The 19,513-nt window shown below is 43.6% G+C and overlaps 1 protein-coding gene across 1 annotated transcript in view; it reads right to left on the bottom strand.

Annotated features, from left to right (window-relative positions):
• The window catches only part of LOC311135420 (N-terminal EF-hand calcium-binding protein 2-like), a gene marked incomplete at both ends in the record, with an annotated part of 129,768 nt that overhangs the window by 96,839 nt on the left and 13,416 nt on the right, over positions 1-19,513 (bottom strand). The window contains one exon of the mRNA XM_084169362.1: positions 15,828-15,852. Within this exon, the coding sequence (XP_084025488.1) occupies positions 15,828-15,852 (25 nt within the window). The remainder of the gene's footprint in view (positions 1-15,827; positions 15,853-19,513) is intronic.

Genomic DNA, 19,513 nt, shown 5'->3' with positions numbered 1-19,513 from the left:
TAATTCTAACATTAGATTATTCAAATATGTAATACAAATCTCCAAATGTCTTTTTGTTTTGCAGAAGAGGTAACTCTGGGTCTTCCATTCCCGTGGCGGTCCTCATGAGAGCCAGTTTAATCATAGAGCTTGATGGTTTTTGCGACTGCACTTGAAGAAACGTTCAAAGTTCTTGAACTTTTCCGTATTGACTGACCTTCATGTCTTAAAGTAATGATGGACTGTCATTTCTCTTTGCTTATTTGAGCTGTTCTTGCCATAATATGGACTTGATCTTTTACCAAATAGGGCTATCTTCTGTATACCCCCCTTGTTTAACACTTTTTTGGTTACTACATGATTCAATATGTGTTATTTCATAGTTTTGATGTCTTCACTCTTATTTTACAATGTAAAACATAGTAAAAATAAAGAAAAACCCTTGAATGAGTAGGTGTGTCCAAACCCTTGAACCCTGTGTCCAACCTTTTGACTGGTACTGTATATCTGTATAGTAGCCTATCTGACAATAACAAAAAATGCATGTTGGTGTCGTAGCATGCCACCCACATATCTTCTATCTCTCTCTCTCTCTGGGGCTAGGCCTAAACTTCTCTTCCTTTATATATATATTTTTAAAATAGTAATATCATACAGTAGATACCTAAGCCTATGCCTATGCATGCAATGTCACATACACCCGATAGAGCTCAAATCTCTGACAGCTGAACCGTGCGGTGGACAATTATTGTTTTAGGGAAGTAAAAACCGATAAAACCATACACTCTCAGATAAAAGGTGCTATCTAGAACCTAAAATGTTTTTTTGGCTGTCCCCATAGGAGAACCCTTTGAATAACCATTTTTGGTTCCAGGGAGAACCCTTTACACAGAGGGTTCTACATGGAACCCAAAAGGGTTCTACCTGAAACCAAAAACGGTTCTATCCGGAACCAAAAACGGTTCTCCTATGTGGACAGCCGAAGAACCGTTTTGGAACCCTTTTTTCTAAGAGTGTAGGCTATAATGTTATGCTTATGCAATGACATCTTAACACAAGGAATAGTAATTTGTTTATAAGGACATGTAAATGCGGCTCATTTGGCCAATATCCCTCGTTTATTGACAGCGCGGTCTGAGTGGATGGACGCCCTAATGGATGTCCGATAAATAAAAATCTTCCCAGTCACTTGTTCGGCGCAAAATGTTCCTAACGGAAACCCTGATATATAGTATACTAAAATTTACTTTCCAGTGACACTGACTCACCCAATGATGAAGATGAAGCATAGGCTACTCACCGGTGATGACCGATGCCCTCATGCCAATATCTCAAGATAAGCTACTTTGAACAACAGTGCTGTTCACTCAGAATCGCTCAAAAGTTGTAGAGAAACAATTTGTTAGCATATACAGACATATTGGTCTTCTCTTTTCAGCAGTAGGCATTTGCTTTCCAAATGGTAGGTCTACGTTTTTCTCACGATTGTATTTTGAAATTTGTGAAAGGCAAACTGACAGCTGCAACCAACCATAAAAATATAATCCATAAATGACAGTTCCCATTCAAGTCAGGACTGGTAGCCATTGCTAGTGTACCCATGAGTTTAATAGTCAAAGTGCCAGGGTTAAAGGTTCCAAAATCCTTCTATGGATTATATCTATGGCCACAACACAAAAAACTGTTCTATATTCTATATTCTACGTGGTCCTCTGTAGCTCAATTGGTAGAGCATGGCGTTTGTAACGCCAGGGTAGTGGGTTCGATCCCCGGGACCACCCATACGTAAAAATGTATGCACACATGACTGTAAGTCGCTTTGGATAAAAGCGTCTGCTAAATGGCATATTATTTTTTATATTTGGCGCACATGCTGCCCAAATTGCGACCTTCCTGACTGTAAGTGATAAAACTCAATCCACAGCTATTTTCTTTTAGAAGTTATTGATCCTCTGTAGCTAAATTATGGTCTCTGATGTAGTATTTAGAATTATTTGATTATGTCTGTTCAGACAGGTGTAATATAATCTTTGGGAGAAAAAACATGTATAGCCTAATTTTGGCAAAATGATTTCAATGCTGCAGCACCCCCAGCACCCCTACTTTCCGCGGTTATGAAGCTAGGACTCCGGTACACAGGCAGGAGGTGGGGGTGGCACTCCAGTCCAGTTGGTGGCGGTAATGCACCTTTGAAGTTGGTTGCCAACCGCCATATTAAATCCTAGCTAGGACACCGTTAGACAGTGTCCTTCACCCCCGCATGCCAAGCACTGCTTTCCCACAGTTCTGTTAACGTTACGGCGAGGGCAGGTGCTCGACAGGCGGGGGCAAATTACACTGTGTATTAGCTAGCTAGCTAGTACTCTGGTAATGTTACATAGGCAGGAGGCGAGGGCGACACAGGTAGCTAGCTAGATTGAAAACTGGTAGACAGTGTCTTTCGCCCCCGCCTGCCGAACACTGTTTTCCCGCATTTCTACGGCGAGGGCGTCTGTGTCCCAAGGATCCCGGATATTAAGGAACGTTTATTTATTGCATCACTTCCTCACAGCTTTGATAAATAGAGGGGTGGCATGGCTGGGATACAGTGCATTCGGAAAATATTCAGACCCCTTCACTTTTTCCACATGTTGTTGCGTTACAGGATTAAATTAAATGTTTTTCTCATCAATATATACACAATACCCCATAATGACAAAGCAAAAACACTTTTGTAATTTATTTTGTAAATTTATTAAAAATACAAAAAAAAATATATATATATATATATATATATTTTTTTTTTTGTATTTTTAATAAATTTACAAAAAAAAAGTATTCAGACCCTTTGCTATGAGACTCGAAAATGAGCTCAGGTGCATTCTGTTTCCATTGTTCATCCTTGAGATGTTTCTACAACTTGATTGGAGTCCACCTGTGGTAAATGTAATTGATTGGACATGATTTTGAAAGGCATAAGGTCCCACAGTTGACAGTGCATGTCAGAGCAAAAACCAAGCCATGAGGTCGAAGGAATTGTCCGTAGAGCTCAGAGACACGATTGAGTCGAGGCACAGATCTGGGTAAGGGTACCAAAACATTTCTGCAGCATTGAAGGTCCCCAAGAACACAGTGGCCTCCATCATTCTTAAATGGAAGAAGTTTGGAACAACCAAAACTCTTCCTAGAGCTGGCTGCCCGGCCAAACTGAGCAATCGGGAGAGAAGGGCCTTGGTCAGGGAGGTGACCAAGAACCCAGTGGTCACTCTGACAGAGCTCCAGAGTTCCTCTGCGGAGATGGGAGAACCTTCCAGAAGGACAACCATCTCTGCAGCACTCCACCAATCAGGCCTTTCTGGTTGAGTGGACAGACGGAAGCCACTCCTCAGTAAAAAAGGCACATGACAGCCCGCTTTGAGTTTGCCAAAAGGTCTACCTAAAGGACTCTCAGACCATGAGAAACAAGATTCTCTGGTCTGATGAAACCAAGATTGAACTCTTTGGCCTGAATGCCAAGCGTCACATCTGGAGGAAACCAGGCACCGCTCATCACCTGGCCAATACCATCCCTACGGTGAAGCATGATGGTGTCAGCATCATGCTGTGGGAATGTTTTTCAGCGGCAGGGACTGGGAGACTAGTCAGGATTGAGGGAAAGATGAAAATAGCAAAGTACAGAGAGATCCTTGATGAAAACCTGCTCCAGAGCGCTCAGGACCTCAGACTGGGGTGAAGGTTCACCTTCCAACAGGACAACGACCCTAAGCACACAGCCAAGACAACGCAGGAGTGGCTTTGGGACAAGTCTCTGAATGTCCTTGAGTGGCCCAGCCATAGCCCGGAATTGAACTCGATCTAATATCTCTGGAGACACCTGAAAATAGCTGTGCAGCGACGCTCCCCATTCAACCTGACAGAGCTTGAGAGGATCTGCAGAGAAGAATGGGAGAAACTTCCCAAATACAGGTGTGCCAAGCTTGTAGCGTCATACCCAAGAAGACTAGAGGAGGTGATTCAGCAAAGTACTGAGTAAAGGGTCTGAAGACTTATGTAAATGTGATATTAAAGTTTTTTTTTTTTTTACATTTGCAAAAATGTCTAAAAACTTGTTTTTGCATTGTCATTATGGGGTATTGTGTGTTGATTGATGGGGGGGGGGGAACAATTTTAGAATGAGGCTGTAATGTAACAAAAAATAGAATGTGAAAAAAGTGAAAGGGTCTGAATACTTTCCGAATGCACTGTATCTGTTCTGTTACATCCATGCTATCCAACTCATCAACAGATTACACATACATTTTAAGGTAAAACATTGCACATTAATTATACTACAATGATGGCATAGCCTAAACAAAAAACTCTGATAATACTTTTATTTCCCTTTTGACTCTAATTTTAATCACATAGACAATCAGGGGAAATCCAGAATAAGTGTATTTTAGTGTCACTTAAACACAAGCCACTTGCAGAGATGCTCGAGGACTTCCCACATGCAGGAATGCCTCCAACTGCGGGCCACAATTACATTGAGGCAGACGGCTTTGGAGGAAAGTCAGAAACACACCCTCTATTTGTCCAGTACCCATGTCACCCAAACAATTGTTATTACATTTTCTGATACTTCTACATTCAAAAAAGGCAGCACTCCATTGCTTATTCTGGGGGAGAACAATTTAAAATGGGAACAAACCCAAAGCTCTGAGCTTGAGACCCAAAGTGTGTTTTAATTAGTCTGGGACTCCTGGGATTAGGTAGTGCGACTTCAACAGATCTGCGGGTGCCAAAACCAATTTCAAAACACTTTTAACAGATTCCCCACTGACTTTTGATGTTTAATAGTTCTAAGGCTTCTGCTGCAATGTTGCAAGGTGGTTTTTGTTTCCTGGGTTTGCTCGACATCTCATGGTTTTCTCAGAGCACTAAACCAAGGGTATTCAATTTTTACCCTATTAGGTCCGGAGCCTGCTGGTTTTTTGTTCTACCTGATAATTAATTGCACCCATCTGGTGTCCCAGGTCTAAAATCAGTGAAACAAAGCAGTGAAACAATGCAGTGGAACTGGCTTCGAGGTCCAGATTTGAGTTTGAGGGCACTAAACTTTAGTGCCTTAGCTTTCTCTCCCCATTGACAATGTATGCAGGACAGAGCCAGGTCGTTCAAGATTGATTTCGAAATTGGACGTCTATCCAGTTCCTGAGGACGTTGGGTAATGCCTTCAAAACCGGCCACTAAGGGCAACAGTGAACGCTATTTTCACTGTTGAGCTCCCTGCCATCCAGGACCTCTATACCTCTATACGCTTTTTTTTTGTTTAAACCCTATCCCAAACCTTAACCCTTACCTTAACCATTTGTAATGAGTGCCTAAGGGAGTGAACATTATTTATAATAAGGGTTACATGGAGAAAATCGGACCTCTCTGCAGTTTTAGAAACTGTTATTCCTCCTGTAAGCATGACATGGCAACGCAGGAATTTTGATAGCACACAGGGCTGCGGGCCAGAAGGTTGTGGGTTCGCAGAGCACCATGGACAAGAGAAGGGGTGGAACGATCTAATTTATAGTATTCATCGTATTTGCAGGTTCGAGAAAAAATTGCCTTCTAAAAACATTTCATGCAATTCTACATTCTTTTACATATTGGCAGAATATTTTTTAATACCACACAAATGACTGAAATTACAGGCTAAGAATGGACAGAGAGATAGGTGCTATGTGTTCATCTTATCATATTTATCCAATGCCAAATCAATGTGTCTTGTTTGCAACGAAACTGTCCCTGTTTGCAAATAATTAAATCTGAGATGTCATTAGGAATCTGAGCATGGCACTTTCAAAAGTTAGGCCTACCTTTCCACCCCAGACAGAGTATGCCTACCGACGCAGAAAAATGTCAAGTTTAACCTCTAAGAAAATGCCAAAAAGCACAGGCCTACCTCTTGTTAGCTTAAGATTTTGAAGAAAATAAAACAGATCCGATTATATAAAGTGATCTATAACAGCACTTTGTCCGCGATGCATTATGCTAGAAAAAAGCTGTAAAATACCAGAGAAAGACGTGACTCCGATGCATATGGGAATTTGTTTCTTTGAAATTCAGAGGCTGAGCTACAACCATCTATAGCCAAGGAGACAAAAAATTGACTTTGCTTGGGAAGTAATCTAATTCTGTCACTATCAATTGATTAAGCTATTCACTTTCTGTTCAATAGAAGATGTTTAAACCCAGACAGCTTTTAGGGTATAGCCACGGAAGAAGAGTAGAAAGAAGTTAATAAAAGGTAGACCTTCGCTGACACGGAGGTCGGCTATTTAAGAGTGCATGGTGGAGGAATTTACCGACAAAATCTATGGATATAGCAGCCTATAGCCTAATTTCGTCTGTCAAACATGTAGTCCTACCTCTTATTTCTTAACCTTTTACTGCAGTTGGCTAAATCAGGGTCACACAGAGTGTTTCTAGGTAGTCTTAAACAAATATACTTTGAAACCAAAGTATACACCTCACACACATGGTTATGGGCAAAAAAAACTGAAAACAAAGTACGATTTCAGATATTGAAATGTATTCAATTTTGAGTTTGCATCCCAATATTACACTTTATATACATCACAGAAGACTGAAATATAACAAAACCGTTTGACATAGAAACACCAGATAGTAAAAAAAAAAAAAAAAAAAAATGTATTAATTATGAAATTATGAAACAGATGAATAACATTCCACCCATGAGGCCACTAGTCATTTGACTACAGGAAATGGCTACACAGGAATAAATAGGCTCCAACAAAAAGCACTCTTGTTGTTAGTAAAGTCTAATTAAAATGAAGATGGTTTAAATGAATTATGCCTACTCGGATTTGCCTACTTTCAGCACCATGAGCTGTCCGTTTCTGACTGATTGTGCCGCGGCTGCTGCTTCAAGTTTCAGCACCACAATATAAGTTACTCGAATCTGGCTTATTGTGAGGTCAATAATACATAATAGGAAATAAACATATTGTTTTTAATAAAATAAATTACAGTAGTAGCAAGCTATCAAAGTTGACCTCCGGTCCTCCTTCTCATCTTTGCGCTCTCCTTCTCAAACTGAACAGAACATAGGCTATAGGCTAGTCCGCATGCATTTTTTGGAAAATATTTTCGGAAGAACCCTTTGACTCTCCTCCTGAACTGCCACCGTAGGCCTACACTTCACAGCCATTGGTTAGGCAGCACACAAAAAAGTTTGGGATCAGCAAGAGCAGAGCAGGGCTCAGGGTTGGAATATCCATTGCAGTGTGTAATGCAGCCTAGTTGTATTTACACCATCCCAGCACTATCTTAGAAATATAACTTTGCTCGGTGCTTCTCCAAGCATGCATTTCTTAGCCTATAGGCTATATGTAATTTGATTGAGACCACTCTAAATAGTCTATATGCACACTTGATATTGGGCGCACAGCAGAGAATTAGAGATGAGGTGCAGCATCAGGCACACATTGATATATAGCCTAATAAGCAACTAATTCTAAACACTGAGAAATATTGAAATTTCATCAATTACAAATGACATGACCCTCACCTTAAAAAATGCTAAGCCCTCCCCTTGAATGAAATTGAAAAAGCATGACCCTCCCCCATTTCACTACAGGTAACTATTCGGTAACTTTTGATCCATCCCTTAACTTAATGTTTTAACCCTATCCCAAAACCTTAACCCTTACCTTAACTATTCGGAATGAGTGCTTAAACTTAACTCTTAAATTCTAAATGTGACGTTTGGAGAGCAGCAGGAGCAACAAAAACACTTTGAAATTTTACGTTAAGAAAACGTGGATGAACGTCTAATTCTGCAGTGAGAATGTGAGAGCTTGTTGGGACAGATGGGCTATTCTGTATCCTTTGGATTCATGTACTGTAATTGAGCACTTTTGATTATTAAATACAGATGGCACAGTTTTGAGTGAGGATATCAGTAGTTATGAGACTGCTGAAATACATAGCAAGGTCTCGTGGTATAACTAAATGTATCTGTACTTGAGAATAAAAGAGGACAATTCTAATGAGAGCAGCCAGCTCTGAGTTAATTAGACCTCCTATCCTACCCTGTGTGTAGTCTCCTGCAGAGAACATGTACTGTACTAGCTAGCATACCGGCCTGTAGGGAGTGACTAATGCACTTTTGTGTTGCTTCAGTAAGGTTTCACTTTTAAAAAGCAATTTTCAAAGTAATGTGTTACAGGCTCCTGATGGCAGGAGGGCACTGTAGTTTCCCAAAACTGTCTTTTTATATATTTTTTTAAGTTGTGTTTCTTCTTGGCCTGGTCTGGTCTGGGGAATAGAAAAGCCTATCTGAGCCTCAAAGTTAGTGAGCAGGTTCTATCATGCTGGTATTGATGCTGAATAAACCATGAGCACCCTTCTTTTCTCTTCCAGTCTCCTCTTGCTCCTCTTCCCAGCCCTCTCCTCTCCCCAGCCCTCTCCTCTCCCTGGCCTGGCTGCAGGTTAATGATTAAATTAGCAAGGTTGGGACTGGCTGACAAACTCTGGGGGGCAGTTAGAGGAACATGTGTTTACAAGTGTTTGTGGCAGTAATGCTGCTCATTTAGGTCCACCAATCACCATTATCACGCCATTACCCTTTACCCTAGCCCAACACTGAAATCACTGTGTACGCATTTGTAGAGAATCTTGGATAAAGAAACGTCCCTAAATGCCTGCTGTCTCCTTATCACCGTGAGTGACAATAATTACCTCAAGCTAAATGAGTCAGAAATCTATGGAGCATCAAAAACAATAATTAAACCCCAAAATATAGGAACAATGGCACCAGGCATCAGATAGACAGGCACTATCCTGCCAGGAGGACAGGTGTCTGACAGGTATTCACACAGGGATGATGACAAACACAAGGGAAAGTCACTTAGAGAGATAGAGCGACAGAGAGAGAGGGAGAGAGGGAGAGAGAGAGAGAGAGAGAGAGAGAGAGAGAGAGAGAGAGAGAGAGAGAGAGAGAGAGAGAGAGAGTATATCTTCATGTATACAGTATACAATATGGTAACTCTGAGAGAGAAAAAAAAGAGAGAGAAACAGACAGAGTGAACAAGGGAGGGAGAGAGAGGCAGATACACATAGAGAGAAAGAGAGAGAGGAAAATGGATGAGGTGGAAATGCATGGGTGTGTGTGTACGTGCACTGTCCTTTCCTGACACTGGCGACAGCCCTGGTTCAGATGATGTTCCAACTTTGAGTAGAATGTCAGAAAAATGCCAAGGCAGAGGCCCCTGAATAATAGATGATGCTGAACAGAGGACAGGACAGGGAGGAGAGAGTAGCAGCAGTTCTATCTGTCACGCCTCATCAGCTTCCAGCTGCCCTGTGAAGCTCCCCAGCCTCCTCTGTCCTGACTCCTGTCCTATCTGTGGCCAGGGAAAGTCAGGGAAAGCCGGGGAAAGCCAGGGAAAGCCAGCGCTGTGATGGGGGCAAGAGGGATCAGCCTACCCTGCAGTGAGATGACACGTATGGAGCAGACTTCAAAGTCACCTCTGTTAGCATGCTGTGCAGGTTCCATTACAGCTGGGATAGACGATAGAGGACTCCGTCTATGGACCCATTTCTATCAGTAGGCAGGAACTAGAACAACTGCCGTTATCTAAGCAACACGGTCAACACTCCTGAGAGCTCACCACAGGCACAAGAGCCAAAATACTGTAATAAAGAGGCGAACAAAAAGAGCATTATAGCATAGAAGGAAATGTTGGATTAGCGGGTCAGACTCATGCTGCCCTCTGTGGGGTTGTGAAAGGGACTTTCCCTTCAGTCTACCCATAAAGAGGAGGAGAGGAAAATAGGACAAGCTAAAACCTTTATGCGAATCCTCCCCGCAAGGCTTCTCTCCTCTCTCCAATGTATTTTCCTTCTCACGCTCTCTCTTCCCCTCTCCCACCCCTTCTCTTCCTTTTTCCCTCTCCATCTCTATCCTCTCTCTCTCTCTCCATCGCTCTCTCTCATGAAAATACAACAAGTGCCGAATACAACAAGTGTAGACTTTAACGTGAAATGCTTATTTATGAGCCCTTTCCCAACAATGCAGTTAAAAAGTATGAAAATGAACAAATAGATAAAAATAAAATAGTAACACAATAAAATAACAATAACAAGGCTATATATAGGTTATATACAAGGAGTACTTGTACTGAGTCAGTGTACTGTGGTACGAGGTAGTTAGGGTGATTGATTTAGGTAATATGTACATGTAGGCTTGGTTAGGTGATTGATAGAAGTACTATGCACATATAGGTAGGGTGTGAAAAGCAGAAAGTCTGGGTAGCCGTTGAATTAACTGTTCAGCAGTCTTATGGCTTTGGGGAAGAATCTGTTCAGGAGCCTTTTGGTCCCAGACTTGGCGCTCCGGTACGCTTGCCATGCTTTTCACCCCCAGAAAGAACAGACTGTGACCTGGGTGGCTGGAGTCTTTGACTATTTTTAGGGCTTTCCTCTGACACTGCCTGGTATAGAGGTCCTGGATGGCAGGGAGCTCAGCCACAGTTATCGACTGGGCTGGACACATTACCCACTGTAGCGCCTTGCAGTCGGATGCCGAGCAGTTGCCATACCAAGCGGTGATGCAGCCAGTCAAGATGCACTCAATGGTGCAGCTGTATAACTTTTTGAGGATCTGAGGGTCCATGCCAAATCTTTTCAGCCTCCTGAGGGGGAAGAGGCTTTGTCGTGCCCTCTTCACGACTGTGTTGTTGTGTTTGACCATGATAGGTCCTTAGTGATGTGGACACTGAGGAACTTGAAGCTCTCAACCGTCTCCGATACAGCCCCGTCGATGTGAATGAGGGAATGCTCTGCCCTCCTTTTTCTGTAGTCCACGATCAGCTCCTTTCTTTTGCTGACATTGAGAAAGAGGCTTTCTTGGCTTTCTTGGGCATGGGGACTATGGTGGTCTGCTTGAAACGTGGATATTACAGACTGGGCCAGAGAGAGGTTGAAAATGTCAGTGAAGAAACTTGCTAGCTGGTCAGTGCATGCTCTGAGTATGCGTCCAGGTAATCCGCCTTGTGAATGTTAACTTGTTTAAAGGTCTTACTCACAAAGGCTGAAATCTGCAAACATTTCCTCATTGTGATTCAATAAACAAACATTTCTGAAAACTTGTACTTTGAGCAGTCATGAAAATTGCATATTATACAATAGGCAGTGGATTACTCTCTGCAGGCCAGTCCCAAAAAACAGAGTAATAGATCCACAATGACCAAGGCATGGTAATCACTAATCAGGTACACAGGCTTATACTCTCATACAAACTAGCGGTGCTCCAAAATGAAAAAAGACTATAGTATACTATGGTATAAATACTATAGTATTCACTGTAGTGTTTTTGCAGACTTTACTGTAGTATTCACTGTAGTGTTGTAGAAATGACTGTAGTTGTCACGATCGTCGTAATGAGTGGACCAAGGCGCAGCGTGATATGCGTACATCTTTTAATTAGTACTTAGCAGCACGATACAACAACAAAACGAAACGTTAAGTCCTCGGTCATAAACACAAACCTACACGGAACAAGATCCCACAAATGACAAGTGCACAACAGGCTGCCTAAGTATGGTTCCCAATCAGAGACAACAAGACACAGCTGCCTCCGATTGGGAACCACCCCGGCCAACACAGAAACACACAATCTAGAAAAGAACACATAGAAAACAAAACATAGACACTACACATATAAACTAACACCCTGGCTCAACATATAAGAGTCCCCAGAGCCAGGGCGTGACAGTACCCCCCCCAAAGGCGCGGACTGCGACCGCGCCAACTAAACCCAACAGGGGAGGGGCCGGGTGGGAATTCCGCCTCGGAGGCGGATCCGGCTCCGGGCGTGACCACCACCCTCTAACTACCCCCCCGTAGCGGAGCTGGACTGGACATCTGTGGAGCGGATTGCTTAGGCTCCGGTGTGGAGCAGCTGACCGGTACCTGACCAGGCACCGGTGAAACAGGCACGGGCTGTGCCGGACTGACGACGCGTACCACAGGCTTGGTGCGGGGAGCAGGGACGGGCCGGACCGGGCTGGCGACGCGCACCACTGGCTTGGTGCGGGGAGCAGGAACGGGCCGGACCGGGCTGACGACGCGCACCACTGGCTTGGTGCGGGGAGCAGGAACGGGCCGGACCGGGCTGACGACGCGCACCACTGGCTTGGTGCGGGGAGCAGGAACAGGCCGGGCCGGGCTGGCGACGCGCACCACAAGCTTGGTGCGGGGAGCAGGCACAGGCCGGGCCGGGCTGGCGACGCGCACCACAGGCTTGGTGCGAGGGGCAGGAACAGGCCGGGCCGGGCTGGCGACGCGCACCACAGGCTTGGTGCGAGGGGCAGGAACAGGCCGGGCCGGGCTGGCGACGCGCACCACAGGCTTGGTGCGAGGGGCAGGAACAGGCCGGGCCGGGCTGGTGACGCGCACCACATGCTTGGTGCGGGGAGCAGGAACAGGCCGGGCCGGGCTGGCGACGCGCACCACAGGCTTGGTGCGGGGAGCAGGAACAGGCCGGCCGGGCTGGCAACGCGCACCACAGGCTTGGTGCGGGGAACAGGAACAGGCCGGACCGGGCTGTGGAGACGGACTGGAGCGAAGAGCTGACACAACCCGTCCTGGCTGAATGCCTATTTTTACACACTATGTGTGAGGCATCAGTACAGGACGTACAGGGCTGTGTACTCGTACTGGCACTACAGCACGTGGCACTGGCGCAGGATATCCGGGACCGAGGAGGGGTACTGGAGGCCACGAGCGTTGAGCCGGCACACTCCGTCCTGGCTGCATGCCCACCTTAGCACGACACGTGCGTGGTGCTAGCACAGGACGTACAGGACTGTGCCGGACCACTCGCGGCACAGTACGCAGCTCCGCATACCTCGGAACCTGCCCAGTCTCACGCTGCCTAGCCTGAGTACGGGGAGTTGGCTCTGCTCTACCTCTAGGCTCCGCCAACCTCCCTTCCAGCCCCCCAAACCCGGTGGCCTCCTCTCCTAATCCACAAACTCGCCCTGTAGCTGCCTCCAGCAGCCCCGTCGTCCATGCCGTGTGCCCCCCCCAAAACATTTCTTGGGGTTGCCTCTTGCGTGTCCGACGTCGGCACGGTTGGCGCCGCTGCTCCTCTCTATGGCGCGCCTCCACCGTCTCCTCCCACGGACGGCGATCCATTCCGGCCTGGATTTCCTCCCCAAGTCCAGGATCCCTGCCCGTCCAAGATCTCCTCCCAAGTCCAGGCTGTCTGCTCCTGGACACACTGCTTGGTCCTGTTATGGTGGGATCTTCTGTCACGATCGTCGTAATGAGTGGACCAAGGCGCAGCGTGATATGCGTTCATCTTTTAATTAGTACTTAGCAACACGATACAACAACAAAACAACAAAATGAAACATGAAGTCCTCGGTCATAAACACAAACCTACACGGAACAAGATCCCACAAATGACAAGTGCACAACAGGCTGCCTAAGTATGGTTCCCAATCAGAGACAACAAGACACAGCTGCCTCCGATTGGGAACCACCCCAGCCAACACAGAAACACACGATCTAGAAAAGAACACATAGAAAACAAAACATAGACACTACACATATAAACTAACACCCTGGCTCAACATATAAGAGTCCCCAGAGCCAGGGCGTGACAGTAGTATACTGTAGTATTTATAGTTTACTATAGTATATATCTTTTAAAAAACTGTAGTAATTACTGTAGTGTTTTTGCGGACTGTAGTATACTGTTGTATTTACTGTAGTGTTTCTGCAGACATTACTGTAGTACTTACTATAGTGTTTTGGTTTTATTATCTTTGATATAGCAGTGGGGGCTTTCTCCTTGATGAAACCGACTGGACAAACTACTCAAAGAGCAAATGTTCCATAACCCGTAGGTAGGTAGGTACTACAGGTTACTACAGAATTCTATAGTAAGTACTGTAGTTTTCTATAGTAAACTGTAGTCTTTTTCATGTGTGCTGTTACAGCTATCTCCTGTAATGCTGGATGGGAACCCCCCCCCCCCCCCCCCCCCTCCCCAATTGGGAGCTGTACTCAGAATTTAAAGTGGGAGAAAGAAGACAATTACATTTCCATTAACACACACTTTTCTATAATTACTGATACCTCTCTTTCTCTCAGGAAAGAGTTTCATTTACAGGACGTCCGTCTTTAAAGGGCCGTGATGCGGTCCCCTCTATGACGGTGGGCCCAGCAGCATAACAACGCAGGATCAGAACCTCTAATCAGGGCCTGGAGGCAGCAATGATAAAAGCTCCTGGGCCAAAGGAGCATGTCAGCTCAGCTATAAAACACACACTAATGATTACCCTTCTCACTGCTAATTGTGTTATCAACGATAGGAGACATATAGGCTTCTTTAGCAGGTGCCCTTTTGGAAGTGGGCAGGGAGGGAGAGGCAACACAACCTTTGACCCTAGTCGATCCAATCAATCAATCAATCAATCAATCAAATGTATTTATAAAGCCCTTTTCACATCAGCAGATGTCACACAGTGCTATACAGAAACCCATCCTAAAACCCCAAACATCAAGCAATGCAGATGTAGAAGCACGGTGGCTAGGAAAAACTCCCTAGAAAGGCAGAAACCTAGGAAGAAACCTAGAGAGGAACCAGGCTCTGAGGGATGGCCAGTCCTCTTCTGGCTGTGCCGGGTGAAGATTATAAGAGTACATGGCCATTTCAGGCCAGATTGTTCTTCAAGATGTTCAAACATTCATAGATGACCAGCAGGGTCAAATCATATTCAGTGGTTGTAGAGGGTGTAACAGGTCAGTACCCATACATGGGTACCCATACATGGATCCCATTGTGAAGACCAGAGCAGATCTTGGAGCGATGTTGGACCCCTGATATTTTTCTCCCTTATCCCCTATCTATCGCGCTCTCCATCATATCTCTCTCTATGTGTTTAGCATCTCTTTTTCTCTCTCTTGCTACTCTCTCTCTTCTCTCTCTCTCTCTCTCTCCCTCTCCATCCCTCTCTCACAGTGTGTTTAGCATCTCTCTTTCATTAAAACAGCCACAGAACATTTCCCAGGAGAGGAGGGTAAAAATAGCACAAACTGAGCTTGTTCCATGCATCAAATAACAAGGATTCTCTTTAACTAGGTGCTTTTGGCAGCTCTGGTCCTTTTCACAGTGATTAGCTGCTTTTCCCTTTTCAAAATAAATAGTTAAGTTTTGCATTACTCATAAACCCACAGGAATGTTATCATTTTGTCCTCTCAAAGCACATAGTTCTACGTAACCCAGGACAAATTGTGCGATTTAGAACAGAAGGTTGTTTGAGAAATGTAAAGGGAACTTGCATTTGCAGGAGGGTTGGGTGTGCCTGAAAAAGTACTACACACTGTTAAATTGCAATAGATAAAATGCACTTTGGTGCATTGACCATGTAGTTCCATTCAGCTAATGACATATTTGTAGTGTATCTACTGTGTCTCTAACAAACATACACACAGAATAGTTAACTAAAACATATAGAAGTGAGTTCATAAATCAGTGAAATTACCATTGCTATTTCACAAGGTAGTTAGAGATACAGTGCAACCACACAGATCAGAAAATAAAATGGCCTGGTTGGTATAAAAACGGATCCTTCTAAGTTGTCTCCTTAGTTTTCTCCTGTCAAAGGCTCCAAGACACGACAGCAGAACAAACAAGTGCCAGAGGGAATGAGGGAAGCGCTGGCACTGCACCACACTGTATCAGCCTGGAAATTAAACAATGCTCTAACAATCCACAACACTGGGCAGAGTGGCTACCTCACTGGGAGGACACATACAACATGATAACAAATACGTTTAACAAACCAAAACACACTTACCATCCTTATCAGCTCTCCGGAAAATCTGTTAAGACAAAACATGAGCTCTGCATTAGTGAAGGGACTAGTCACGTGAACAGTGTCAAAGCATGAAACATGATAAAGCGTGGCACAAAAGGTAAATGAGAGACAGTAAATAAGCCTGCCTGAATAGCTAGGTAAGAGTAAGTGAAAACCCAGTGTAATTTTGTTTAAAAAGCCTGACCACATTGTGCACTCATGTGTGTAATAGCACAGTTAAGACTCCAGGATAGAGTGAGAAAAATCATTAGTTTGTCACTGGGAAAGCAGTAACTACAAAATTTTAGAACACCAATCAATTATCTGTAATCCTTGTTATATCTGGTGGGGGATATATATGCATGTTTTGTTTCTTTCTATGCTTTTGAAAGTGGTGAGTGCATTTCATGCATGAACGAGGTTAAAGGGGAACTCCACTCAAAAACGTTTTTCTTTTTTTTTTTACTTTACTTCTTGAAAGTCCAATATCTTGAAAACTTGACTGCTGACATGCAAACCATTTTGGGACTGTATCAACAATGGACTAATTTTATAAAGTTTTTGAGTGGAGTTTCCCTTTAACAGTATAAAAGACTGTGTATAGGTGTTTGTCTTTTGTGCCATTATTGATATCTATTTGCTTCACCAGACTGATGAGCACTTGAGCAGTTTTAATAAAACAAATCGGGGGTAAGAAATTGTCCATGGGACATTGGGAAAAGCTCATGAGATTTTCCCAATGAGAGAAATTTTTCTCTCAGCCTCATGATAATGTCACGATCGTCTAAGGAGGAGGACCAAGGCGCAGCATTGAAGGTGAACATATTATTTATTATACTGATCACACGATCAAAACAACAGACGATAACGTGATGTCTACGGTTTAACACAAACCAAATAAGAACAAGAAACCACAAACACAAAGTGAAAGACAGACAGTTAAATATGGCTCCCAATCAGAGACAACCAGCTGACACTCGTTGCCTCTGATTGGGAGTCACTCAGGCCAACATAGAAATACAAACTAGACCCACAACCTACAACACAAAACATAGAAACTAACACCCTGGCTCAACATACGAGAGTCCCCCGAGCCAGGGCGTGACAGATAAAATGTGTAGAATAGTATTATAGGTAGGTGCCCCGGGGCCCCAACTGCAGTAGTCTGGCCCTGGGTCCAATGAGTGAAAGACAATGGACACTGACTCAGAGAGCACACCATACATTACAATGGCTTTCATTATTATGTGGCTGCAGATGATTGAAGCCTTTATAACAAGTCTGAGCCATGTTTTTCTTTGTCATCTGGGGGGTGGAGTAAGCTAAGCAAAATGTATTGGGAATGATTTCAGATCAATACCACAGAGAGAGAGAGAGAGAGAAAGAGGGGGAGGGAGGGAGAAATAAAGATTGGGGGAAATGAGACGGGGAGAGGGAAAGAAATACAGGTACCTATCCTCCAGAAAGACCCATTCTCACTGACTTGATAAAAAAAGGGCCCATTAAAATATTACATATCATGCTAAATGTAAACGACAATTAAAGCAACAGAAGTGGGGCATGGCTAATGATAAAAGTGGCAGTGGTGTGTGTATAAAATTGGCCATTCTGGTGTTAAGGGACTTGTCTGATCATCCATTTGTCAGGCCTTACAGCATGGTGTCACATAATGTAGGTGACCCAATTTCACTCCTTATCAGATGAAAAACATACAGTGAGCTCCAGAAGTATTGGGACAGTGACAATGTTTTGGTTGTTTTGGCTCTGTACTCCAGCACTTTGGATTTGAAATGCTACAATGCCTATGAGGTTAAATTGCAGACTGTCAGCTTTAATTTGAGGGTACTTTCATCCATATGGTGAACCGTTTAGAAATTACAGCACTTTTGTACATAGTCCCCCCATTTTAGGGCACCAAAAGTATTGGGACAAATTCACTTATACAGTGCATTCGGAAAGTATTCAGACCACTTGACTTTTTCCACATTTTGTTACGTTACAGCCTTATTCTAAAATTGATTACATTGTTTTTTCCCCTCATCAATCTACACACCAGGTTTATAGCAATGGTGCCAGGTTTCCTCCAGACGTGACACTTGGCATTCAAGCCAAAGAGTTCAATCTTGGTTTCATCAGACCAGAGAATCTTGTTTCTCATGGTCTGGTTCTTTGGCAAACTCCAAGCGGGCTGTTATGTGCCTTTTACTGAGGAGTGGCTTCCGTCTGGCCACTACCACAAAGGCCTGATTGGTGGAGTGCTGCAGAGATGGTTGTCCTTCTGGAAGGTTCTCCCATCTCCACAGTGGAACTCTGGAGCTCTTTCAGAGTGACCATCGGGTTCTTGGTCACCTCCTTGACCAAGGCCCTTCTCTCCTGATTGCTCAGTTTGGCCGGGCGGCCAGCTCTAGGAAGAGTCTTGGTGGTTCCAAACTTCTTCCATTTAAGAATGATGGAGGCCACTGTGTTTGTGGGGACCTTCAATGCTGCAGAAATGTTTTGGTACCTTTCCCCAGATCGGTGCCTCAACACAACCCTGTCTCTGAGCTCTACGGACAATTCCTTCGACCTAATGGCTTGGTTTTTGCGCTGACATACACTGTCAACTGTGGGACCTTATATAGACAGGTGTGTGCCTTTCCAAATCATGTCCAATCAATTGAATTTCCCACAGGTGGACTCCAATCAAGTTGTAGAAACATCTAAAGTAAACAGGATGCACCTAAGCTCAAGTTCGAGTCTCATAGCAAAGGGTCTGAATACTTATGTAAATAAGGTATTTCTGTTCTTTATTTTTAATACATTTGCAAAAACATCTACAAACCTGTTTTCACTTTGTCATTATGTGGTATTGTGTGTAGATTGATGAGGAATATTTTTTATTTAATCAATTTTAGAATAAGGCTGTAACGTAACAAAATGTGGAAAAGGTCAAGGGGTCTGAATACTTACCGAATGCACTGTATGTATATTAAAGTAATCAAAAGTTAAGTGTTTGGTCCCATATTCCCAGCGCACAATTATTACATCAAGGTTGTGACTCTACAAATAATGTATTGTGCCATTTTGGAGTAACTTTTCTTGTAAAAAATAATATAATATGTTTCTAAACTCTTCTATATTAATGTGGATGCGACCATGATTACGGATAGTCCTGAAATAATCGTGAATAATGATGAGTGAGAAAGTTACAGATGCACAAATATCATAAAAAATAATATATAACCCCAAGACATGCTAACCTCTCACCATTACAATAACAGGGGAGGTTTGCATTTTTGGGGGGTAATATATTTACATATTCTATTCTATTCTATTCTATTCGTATGGGTGGTCCTCTGTAGCTCAATTGGTAGAGCATGGCGCTTGTAACGCCAGGGTAGTGGGTTCGATCCCTGGGACCACACATACGTAAAAATGTATGCACACATGACTGTAAGTCGCTTTGGATAAAAGCGTCTGCTTAATGGCATATTATATTATTATTTACATTAAAAGTGATTAAAAAATGACACAATACATTGTTTACCATTCATTTCTATTGGGCACAAAATAATCTGAAACACAACCAAACAAACAGCAAATGCATCCAACAAATTTGTAGAGTCAGAAGCTTGATGTAGTTATTGCATGCTATGAATATGGGACCAAATACTTAACTTTTGACTACTTTAATACACATATAAGTG

Source organism: Coregonus lavaretus (assembly GCF_964263955.1).
Source record: "Coregonus lavaretus genome assembly, chromosome: 9".
Lineage (NCBI taxonomy): Eukaryota > Metazoa > Chordata > Actinopteri > Salmoniformes > Salmonidae > Coregonus > Coregonus lavaretus.
This window is presented reverse-complemented; position numbering and strand designations above follow the sequence as displayed.